This window comes from Carassius auratus, chromosome 28 (genome assembly GCF_003368295.1).
Source record: "Carassius auratus strain Wakin chromosome 28, ASM336829v1, whole genome shotgun sequence".
Taxonomy (NCBI): Eukaryota; Metazoa; Chordata; class Actinopteri; order Cypriniformes; family Cyprinidae; genus Carassius; species Carassius auratus.
In genome coordinates, this window is record NC_039270.1 from 6,761,381 (window position 1) to 6,772,859 (window position 11,479).

General features: G+C 40.3%; 1 protein-coding gene across 1 annotated transcript in view; it reads left to right on the top strand.

The window, feature by feature from the left end:
* helz (helicase with zinc finger) overlaps positions 1-11,296 on the top strand; it is a 63,367-nt gene extending 52,071 nt beyond the window's left edge. The window contains exons 24-31 of the mRNA XM_026207454.1: positions 1,635-1,813; positions 1,910-2,117; positions 2,915-2,997; positions 3,231-3,687; positions 4,420-4,651; positions 5,599-6,109; positions 7,559-7,787; positions 10,370-11,296. Of these exons, the coding sequence (XP_026063239.1) occupies positions 1,635-1,813; positions 1,910-2,117; positions 2,915-2,997; positions 3,231-3,687; positions 4,420-4,651; positions 5,599-6,109; positions 7,559-7,787; positions 10,370-10,701 (2,231 nt within the window). The 3' untranslated portion in view covers positions 10,702-11,296. The remainder of the gene's footprint in view (positions 1-1,634; positions 1,814-1,909; positions 2,118-2,914; positions 2,998-3,230; positions 3,688-4,419; positions 4,652-5,598; positions 6,110-7,558; positions 7,788-10,369) is intronic.
* The last annotated feature ends 183 nt before the right edge of the window (positions 11,297-11,479 follow it).

An 11,479-nucleotide genomic window follows, 5' to 3' on the forward strand; every position in this document is an offset into this window, starting at 1 on the left:
GTAAGATTAAATTGAGTCGGTCAAAGCCACTTCACACTAGCCGTTTAACATTCATATGGAGCAGTTACCTGGAGAATGTGACTGAGAGGTCAGCAGCTCTATTAGCCCCTCGTGAAGGAGACGTTTTCACAGCCTTTGACCTCTGATTGGAGAGTTTGAGGATATTATTGGTGTTATGTGACAGTGCTGTCAGAACAAATCGAGGTCATTAGTTTGTGGAGCACCGCTGGAGTGACTGTCAAGGCAGAAAGAGAAGACGGAGAGCGAGAGCATAGAGGAGTCCAAGAGAGACGAGATCAGTCAAGTGGATCCAACTTCCTTCACGCCTCACTTCTCTCCCAATCAAAACACGATCCTGCCGATAATGTGTGGCAGCAGCGCCCATTTCCCCTGAATTACTTCCTTGGATTGGCTTGTGTCTGATCAAATGACTTGAGCCAGGTGTGTGTGTGCTGTTCAGTGCTTGTGAGGACATTTTGGGGATGGGTGTAGTGAAATGATTCTGGGGGCTTCAAGCAGACCGCTTCAATCTGAAATGGGGATGACACTGAAATTGGTACAGATTAGGGTGTATCAGGGCATAGAGTTTCACACTAGGGATTTGGATCAGACCTGTTTCTGGTTGGGAAAGCTTTTTTTCCAAATTAGGTTGTTGGACGTGCAGATGAATCAGTATTGGGTGATTGCAGAAAACATGATGACTTTATTTTAAGGTCTAGTTATCGCTATTAAATAACTATTAATTTTACCTCAAACTCCTAGTTATTGTTTAGTAAGATAGTTAAGTTTAGGTATTGGGTAGGGTTGAGGATGTAGAATATGGTCATGCTGCATATAAATACTAATAAACAGCCAATAGGTTAATAATATGCATGCTAATACGCAACTAGGTAATAGTGAGAATTGGTTCCCCTGATTTTGGGATGAAATATCACCTGGACATGTTTTTGATTAATTTTTGTACGATTCACCAATAAACATTGCCTTGGATATGATTAATTTGAAGTTAATTTGCAGAAATACCATCTTGGAAGTGCACACAATTAATCTTTGTATGTGAAAACGGTACATTCAGCAATTATCATAAAGTGAGTGCTGAAAAATTGCAGTGATCGACAGATGGAGAGTAGAGATTTAATTAAATCAGTGAATAAATAACACTTGGAGAAGAGTTTTAATAAAACTATTGATCAGTGTTGTCAGACGTGCAAGCATTTTTTTGCCCAGGCATTTGGTTTTGCTAACCGATAAACAGTCATAATCAAAAGGGACATTTTCCAAATTTGCTTGTTAACAATGATAAACATGTCGAGGGGAGTTAAATTTAGGTTAAGGGTCTAGCAAAAAGACATATGTCTCGAATTTTTATTTCATCATTAGTGTTTCTCCAGTTTCCTTAGGATTAATGTGTTTGCTAAATGTCTAGTTGCCAACAGTTGGGTTTCACCTACTTCATCATCTGATATTTTACTCCGTAATCAGCTTGTTACAGTTTGATTACTGAACAAAAGAGCAATTCATAGTGTTGTCAGAAATGGTTCAAGTTCTACTGCTTTACCATCCCAGAGTACTGATGTAATATTATGAGGTATGATTCGTTTAGTCTCAGTTTTGGATGGTGTTTGTATCTTCAGTTCAACCCAGTGCTGCTGTGCTGATGGGGAACCCGGTTCAAGCTTTTACTCCACCAGGAGCCGGAGCTCCAGCCTCTGGCAAATCACCAAGCCCTGTTCAAAGAATCGACCCTGGAGCCAGCATCCTGTATGTGCCCGCTGTCTATGGGGGAAATATGGTGATGCCTGTGCCTCTTCAGGTATGTTCTGGTCTTATTTCTCTTTATTTGAGAATCTTTGAGATGTTTCTCAATGTTCTTTTTGAGATGGCTCTCACCTCACCTTCTCTTCACCAGCTGCCGTGGCCTGGCTACCAGAGCCGTTTTGCTGTGGATCCTCGCATCATGAGTCACCAGGCCGCCATGGCCGCATACAACCTCAACCTGCGGCCAGCAGCCAGTCGCACCTCACCTGTGCTCTATGGGTTCAATCACCCATCTCCTCTAGGCCTGAACCAGCAGCCCACCTCTGAGAAAGAACTACTTCAGGAGCCCAGTGGGAATGGTAAAATTCACAGCACTAGTGTATTCATTTTAACAATACTGGAAGCTCAACTGATAAGTGCCAGTCGCTAGGGATTGACGATATATGGCATGCGATTGCGATTTAATAGAGCCGTAGATCTCTGACAAGCTACTCAAAATCACATTCATCATCGCAGATGAATCGCCTTCGATAATGAACGCGATATTGCGTAGTTTGTAAGTGAACTACGGCTCGGTCTATTAAATGCCACTGCATTTGAAAGCAGGTGATGGCGATTTACAACTAATCAGGGAACCGGCTTTACTGACAAAATGCGCGTGAGGATCACATGCGATATATCGACCATCCCTACCAGTCGCCACACCAAGGTCATGGTTTTGAATCCCAGGGAGCACAGATACTGATAAATTATTATAATTTAGTAGGTTTGAGCTAGTTAGATGTACTGTTCAAGAATTACAAAAATTGTTCACTTTTGAACTCATGAGGGTTTACAGAATGAAATATATATCTCGTATTTTGGCAAAAACACTTTTGCAGTATATTCAAGTATACATACCAAAAAACTTCCTCATAGATATCCACTGTGGATGGAAACCAACCCAGAATGTTCATCTAAAATACTAGATTTCACATCCGGCCTGTTTGCATTGGCTAACAGTTCATATGTTGCCTTTACTTTCATTTATATTACATTGTAAAAGTTTATTTTGGAAGTTTTTTAACTTTGTGAACTCTCCGGTTTGAGTCCTCATAAACAGCTGTTGGTGAGGCCTTTTGGGGTTTCATATTGCTGATTTGTTGTCATTCTTTAGGGAAAGTCGACATTAATGGAAAAACGGAGCATTGTAGGCTGCTGACGCCCGAGAGGAAAGGCCCTGAGCTGAAGGAAAAACAGGTACCATCCATCCACCCATTCCCTTTTTGTATCTATCTATCTATCATATGTCCTTCCCATTTTAATCTGTAATAAATCAAAGGAGCCGCCCACTATGCCTTCCCACAAGAGCACTTGTAACATGGACCATCTATCTTCACTCGTCTCCTGCATGCTCAAAACACTTCACTTCTCCCACTCTCTTACACCCTCCATTAGTGTCACATGTCCATTGTACTTCCTCCTCTCTACAGGGAGACCCAGAGTCAGTGCAAAACAAGAGTCCAGAGCCCCAGGCCAACATGGGCTTTCCTGGCAGCCGCCTCATACGCAAAGACCCGCAGGCCCAGAGGGCCCTCAACTTCCACCTGGGCCCCCCGCATCCCGGTTTTCCCCCTCATCATGGGAACAACCCGTTTCCGCAGCAGTATGGACTATCCCGACCTCCCCTCCGAATGCAGGCCCCCATCCACCCTCAGGCCTTTCCCCAATCGTTCTTCAGTGGGCCTCCAATGGCGCACCGTGGGCTGCAGTCTCCGGTGCTGGGGGGGCCGGAGGGTGGCGAGGGCTCAATGGGAGCTGGTCCAGGAGGGGTGGCTGAGGATCTAAAGGGTGTGGTGAGAGGCCTCCCCCCACAGATGCACCAGCAGCCCCTGCGCCTCAACAGTTTTGGAGAAGAGAGTTTGGACTCTCTGTTGGGCGATACTCTGGGTATGTGCATGCATGGATCACAGTTCTTCAAACATGTTCATTTCCTTTGATGTGCTGTGCCATAGTGTTTATTCCGACTGCTTTCTGTATCGAAGTTTTGAATTTTCTTTCCCAACAACTTTGACAGTTATAAGTTTAGTTCAAGTTCCAGCCTTTCAAGCTTCTCGTAAATTCAACAAACTAAGGGTTTGAATTTGACAGTGTAAAAGCCTTTTCACACCAACTTAGATTTTTTTTGGGCAAAAAATAAATAAAAAGAAAACAATTTTATATATATATATCAAAAAAGTCTCTCTGAGCTCCTTGAACTGAGTCTGAATCAACCGGGCAAGAAAACAATAGCAGTGCTCTCAAAACACTGAGAAAATGGTATCAGCCATTATATACGCGTAAACTATAAATTGACTATAGATTAATCTCTAGTTAAACTACAAAAGTTAACCACCAAAGTTCTTTGATTTACATCAATGACACAAACTGCAGCAATAACTGCACAATTAACACATTAATTTTGACAGCCCTAATAATACCATTTTCAGAATAAATAACCTGCAGGCCAATATCTCAGATGATTATGCTTGATTAATCAAGAGAAGTAAAAATCATCTTGTTAGCCTCCTTCAGGAGAACTTGAATGTGTCTGTCTGCTGAAGTAGTCATGCTGGGAATTAGTGAACAGACCTTTTGTGTTTTCCCAGCATGTCATGGGCTTGCTCTGTTGTGTTTTCACAGATGGTCAGGCTTCCTCAGGGCTGGATGCTCTGGGCCAGCAGCAGCAGCAGGCTCGTATGGGTCAGTGGGGTGAACAGTCTCAGTTCCTGCAGGCCGGTGTTGCCCCCTTCCCCCTGGCGCAGCAGTTGGCTCATCTTGGCCAGCCGGGTCTGCGATTCCCCCAGCAGCTCCTCCGAGGCGGCTGGGGCTTGGGCCCTGCTGCAGAGGAGGAGCCCAGACCTGCCATGCCCAGGTTAGAAGGCTCTTTGTCCTGCTTGCTTTACATTATTTTGCAAGTCTAACGAAAAAAAGGAATTCTGTAGTATGTAAAATTTAATTTATTACCATGATTATAAGTAGATGCCACCTCTAAAGGGACATGATGCAAAAAGAATATGTGATGAAAGGAAAAAAATGACGCTATTGCTTTTACTTTCTATCACAACGTTATGTTCCCCTGAGAAACTATGCATTCACTCACTTAATTTTTTATTTAAAAAATTTAAATAAATGGTTTCTCAGGAGAAGGCAAAAGTTTTGCAGGCCAACAAAAGATTTCATTAAAATTCTGTGAGTGAAAAGAATTTTTGCTAATTTATGAAATTTTCTTGGGAGAATGAAAAGGTGTTGCCAGTGAACACAAAGTTCCTTAGTAGATAGCAACATTTTTGTTAGCAATTGTGTCAGTTTGCAAGTGAATGTGGTTTTGTGCAAAAGTTTCTCAGGTGAATGCAAACGACTTGTGTTCTAAAGTAACAATTGTGTGAGTGAATGCGCAGATTTCTGGCAGAATGAATAAGTTTTGTAAGGGAGCACAATTTTTCACGGCACTACGGTACATAAATGTTTTCAAAGTTAGAACAACAGTTTTGTACATAAATGCTAATGTTTCTCAGCAGAATGCTGTCAGCGAAAACACGTTTTGCAAATTGATGCACTACTTTATTGGGAGAATGAAAGCGTTTTGTATACAAATGCAAGGTTTCTCAGGTGAACGAAAACAACTGTTAAGCAAATGAACACAAAACGATCGTTGGGATAATGCATACGTTTTGTCAGTAAAAACAACAGTTTTGCGAAAGAATGCACAATTTTCTTGGGGGAACGAAAACATTTTGTGAGCGAAAACAACAGTTTTGCAAATGAAAGCAAGTTTCTCAGGTGAACGAAATCTCTCTTTCTCTGTCTTTCTCTCTCCAGATATCCCGGTCTGTTGCGTGAAATGCTCCCTCAAGACCAGTATGAGCAGCGGGAGCCAGCCGACATGCCCCCTCCTCAGTCGCGCCTTCTTCAGTACCGTCAAGTACAGCCCCGAACCCCCGGAGACCTGCCATCTCCCTCTTCCTCTGGCTCAAACCACACTTCTGGCCCCAATCCCTTCCCAGCTCCCGGTGCGCACTCTTTCCCCGACACCAGCCGAGAGCTGCCCATCGGCGGCCAGCCCTTCCAGCAGCACCAAGCCTTCAATCAGGCCTCCTTCTCCCTGCCTCCCGAGCACACAGCGGGGCCCCTTCCGGTCAAATACCTCCTCCAGGAGGCCCACTGGCCCCACCCTGGCCTACCCCAGGGCCATGTGCTGGGCCACGGCATGCCCTTTGGGCTGCAGGCCATGGCACACAGGCAAGAGCAGGGCCCCCTCACACAGCTGCAGCACCAGCAGCAGAAACAGCAGCTCCAGGCCCCGCAGAGCTCCCTGCACAGTGTAGAAGAGGTGAGGACTTTCTTTGGGCTCTTAAATGAAATCTTCACCGTTTTGCTGTCTGCTCTCCCATTAGTAGTCACTGCATAATTACATAAAGCTGAAGTCTCATCAAAAGCGTTAGATGCTAATGTTGCCAACAAATGATGAGTTTGAATTGAAAATCAACAAATTACTGTCACTTGTCGCTGTAACTGCTGTCAAAGGGGTGATTGAGTTTGTTTTAATGGAATATTCCATGAATGAGTAATAAAACTCACAACTAGTCATTTTGGCACATGTAAATAATTAAAGCACATATATCAAAACTGCATTGCATATATTTATTTTAAGTGAATCACAACTAGGGCCGGGCGATATGTCTAACGATATGATCATGCGCATCTAGTCAATCTGGTTCCCTGATTACTGCTAAATCGCCATCACCTGCTTTTAAATAGAGCGGTATTTAATAGACAGAGCCGTAGTTCACTGACAAAGCTACGCAATATTGCGTTCATTATCGCCTTTGACAAGCATTCAGTAATGACGCGATATTGTGTAGCTATAAATGCTGCTCCATTTGAAAGCAGGTGATGGCAATTTAGCGGTAATCAGGGAACCAGACTGACTAGATGTGCATGATCATATTGTTAAATATATCGCCCAGCCCTTTTCATAACATTTGTGAACTCGTGTTCATTGTAAAGACAACCCATATAAAAAGCAAAACAAAAGTTTTGTTGGTTGCAGAGTTTATTTTCTGTAGTATTCCAAAAGACAATTGGAAAAATCCTATTGGGTTTTTCTTTTTTTTGTCGAGAGAACCAGGATGATGCTAAATCTACAGAAAAACGGTCATAATTGCAGCACTGTCTTACCACAGAAAATAATTGTGAATTGTTTTAGTTTGTACAGTACTGGACTTTCAATGGAAGGCTAAAGTCCAAGCGATCCAGAAGGTTTTAAAAGCACACATTTTTGTTGAACCACCCTACAGCGTAGGTGGATAAACTACTAACCAAGGCTCTTCCTGTAGGAGTTTCAAGACACTAAAATCATATCAAACTTCACTGGACCAGCTGATCAGAACTAAGCATTATTTGTGCATTTCAAACATTTTGCACATTTGTAAATTGAAGAATCCACTGAAATCATTGCCTGCCCGTGGTAATCACAGCATATATACATGTTGAAAAAAAGCCCAGAATATTGCTTTAAAACAGAGTAGGTACACTTTTGGTATTCGTAGTTCTCTCATTTGGACTTCTGCTTGTGTGATTTGGCATATTAAAAATAGGCTGAAAAAGGACAACAAATAATAAATCACGTCGAATTGGACTACATGTCTCAGCCATTCAATTGAGCTCCCACTGTTTTAGATGTTTCAGTCAGAGGGTTTGGGGACGAATGCATCCAAATGAGTATCTCTTTGATTGGATTAGTTTCTTCCTATTCCCACACTCATTTTCTGTCTCTCAGTATGAACCACGGGGCCCCGGGCGGCCTCTATACCAGAGGAGGATCTCCTCCAGCTCCCCCCAGCCGTATCCGGACAGCCTGGACCCTCAGGACCACCCCACGCCCTCCTACAGATACCCCTCAACAGACCTATGGCTGGGCAGCAGTGGGCCCGGCCCGAGCCCTGCTCCTCTCCACAACATTCCATGTAACGGAGCGAGCCACCTCGTCCCTCACAGGGAGGTTTTAGGTGCGTTTCCAGGCGTAGGATAGATTTTGTTGGCTAATGTCGTGATGTACAAGTGCACTTATTCCTTTTATTCAATTTTGGACGTCTATTAAGGCAATTCACATCATCCAGTTATTCTGTTTGAAGTGATGAGTCAAAATGAGTCAAAATGATTGCTGTGCTTAGTGCTATTGTTCACTAAAATGTTTCAAACTTGTTTCCAGTAATTGAAATAAAACTAAAAGAATAGTTTGAAGACTTAAAAAATGTGAAATATTGCCCTGGCAACTAACTGAATATAAGTTGAAGTTGAAGTACCAAATTGACTAAAACTGATATATAAACAATACTAAAATAACACTGGTTTAGCTGAGGTAATCATGTCTTAATATATTCTATTTCTACTTTTGCAGTATTTAAAAAAATTATTGTTTACTAACTAAAACTGAGATATATTTACTTATGCTCAGGAAATGGTTATTAGTGCTCGCCAAAGGCAAGAAGCAACCAAAAACAAAAACTGGTTTTCTAATGAAGCTATTAGCAATAAAGCAAACTGATGTATTTGTACTATATAACTACATTACCATTAGTAAATTAACAAATATACAGAAAATGAGTGTTTGTTATTCTTTGATCACAGTTTTTTTCATTATTTGGCAACAGTTTAGAGAAACGCACTCAGGGTGACATGGCACTTTTTCAGAAATTAAAACAAATTAATCAAATTAAAATGATTGAAAATATAAAAATAAAAGCTATGTATAAATAAATGTAATACTGTATGAATGATGCAAAAATAGCCCAATCATATGTATAAATATATTGAAATTCTTTTTCTTTTCTTTTTCTTTTTGTAGTATTGCAAAGTAGGGCTGTGCGATATGGACAAAAAAAACCTATCACGATTTTCAATTTAGCGATTTCAATTTTAATCACGATTTTGACACATTTGAAACATATTTCCAAAAGAAAACCAACGAGAGCTTTATCAAAAAGTTGTAACGTCTCTAGAACACACATAAGTGAAAATAATCACTTAAGTAAAGATGTCAAACAAAATGTCTAGACATATGGCAAAAAATAATACAGGGATTTATTTATTTTTTTCCATGCATTGGTCATAAAGTTCACTGTAGCGGTGCCTCAGGTGTTATATGTGTTGCCCAATATATTTATTGCCCAATATTCACACGTACTCTGTCTGCACTGCGTATACAGTAAGGTATGTGTATGCAGTTCAGAAGCAGCAACGAGGGCGCATTATTGTAACGCGAAAGCACAATAAAATCATGCGCGAGTGCGAATCTATCCACTCACAAGCAGATTTCCTTTGCTCTGTTAACTAAACCAGATGCGCATGCTCAGATCATTTTAAATCTTTTCGCACCTTTCTATTTATAACCTTTTCTGTTCTCATCTTTTTACCGCGTGTAGTGTGAACGTTCTGATCCGTTAACATGGGCTCGAAAAAAAAAAAGCTACACATCACAGTGTGTGTGAACCTGGAGTTAGGCTTATGCCCAGTCTGCTCTGTTCTTGTGCTCCAATTAGGCGTGCTGCATCCTGATTGGTTCAGATGACATACTGCGGGAGGATGGGGCCACTGAAGATCGTGCTATAAAGCGATTTGAAAATCACGCACACTCAAATTGCGATTTTATTTTGATTTTGATTAATCGCACAGCCCTATTGCAAAGCTAATTTTAATCACAAAAACTAAAGTGAAATATAAAAACCGAAAATATTTAAATTACAGCTATATAAATATATACTATTATACTATATAAATGATGCAAAAATATGTAGTTTGTTTTTCTTTTCTTTTTTGCAGTATTTCAAAGCTATTTTTCATTACTACAGCTTAAACTGAATTTAAAATTACAACCAAAAATATTATAATAAAAGCTACTTCTAAAACTAAAAATAAATACTTTAATTCTATATAATCAAACCAATACTATGTAATGTACTATTGTGATTCTTTTTTATGAAGTATTGCAAAGCTGTTTTTAATCCGTAAAATGAAACTAAAGGCTGGAAATAATCAAAAGCTATTTTAAAAATAGAAAAATGCTGTACAACTCATAGAGAAACAACACTGGTATAATCATACAATATATCCATCAAAATATTGTGATTCTTTCTTTTGCAGTATTGTAAAGCTGTTTTCAATCATCATATTATGTTGCAAATTTTTGTTTGTTTTGCTTTTCAAATCATTTAATTCAGTCAAAGAAGCTGAACAAGAGTGAAGTGAATGTGCCGCACCGTGATGCTGCATGCAGTTAAAAATAGCTGTTTTGAAAAACATGTCTAATTTGTCTGGCCGACATGCACCATTGTACTGATACCAATTGTACAGCCATTCAGACAACCCATCATCGGGCTGGTTTTATACAAATTAAGTTTTGCTCAACCTTATTCATCATTTTAGTCATGAAAAAAATGTCTATACAAAGTGAAATGATATAGCGTGTCTAATTGTTTAATAATGAACATTAATGTTGCCTGTGATCCCAATAAACCTGTGATGAATATAATAACTGGCACTTGATCTAGTTGTGTTGAAATAGTAACGACATGCGCTAATTGTTCCTCAGTTTCAAAGGCGATAAGCGTCGCAGATGAGCAGCAGTCGCCTCACCCCGCCAGCGCCGCGTCTCTCCAGCACCACGGACAGTTCCCACCCCTCATGTCTAGCAAGCAAACCCCGCCTGACCCGGGAGGGGACAACACCAGCCCAGGGGGCCCCCAGGGGCCCGGCAACTCCAAGCCCCCGACCATGTCCTACGCCAGTGCCCTCCGAGCCCCTCCAAAGCCCCGGCCGCTGCCCGAGCAGGTCAAGAAGAACAGTGACCCCATCTCTCTGTTACAGGAACTTAGCATAGGCAGTTCAAACAGTAGCAATGGCTATTACACGTATTTTAAATAAGTCAATATATATGAACTACAGTATATACACCAGTTAAAAAAAGAAAACGGTTGAAAAAAAAATTGAATAATCGTAAAAAAAAAAAAAAAAAACATAAAAAATGTCTATTGATTTTGTGGGTTAGTTAGACATCTGGCGTTTTATTATTTTTTACTTGCTTTAGTACTATAGTTGGTTATTTTAAAGTTTGACATCTGTGATTTTACAAACCGAATCGGCATATATATATATATATCATGAAACACCAAAACATTTGGGAAAAAAACATTTAAAAAAAAAACAATAACAAAAAAAAAAAAAGTTTATGGATAAAAGATTTTTAAAAACACCTTGAATTGGTTGACCACTCAGCTGCCGTCTTTCCTGTAATTATGTCCGCTCTCTTTGCATCCACTCCCAGAAGTAAAAAAATGTTGAAGTGATTTTTCCCAGCTGGCATTTTTTTCTGATGTTCAGTTTCTTGGTGTGTTTTCTTGTGCTTGCTGCTGAGTGGTGAACTGACTCGTATTAAAAAAAAAAAATTATAAAAAGTTGTATAGATGTAGACAGACTTTTCTCAAACCTGTACATATGAATAAATGAATACATGAGATGACATTTGTGTGCTTTATTCTTCTCCTTATAAACTGCACATGGGTGAATATCAAACCTTTTTATGTTCAATGAAATCGCACATCGGAACATTTTACATTTTTATTTTGTTTGCAAATACATGGAAAGCTGCCAAATGAACAAAAGAGTCCACTTGTTATTACTTGTTATTGGATATAAAAATGCT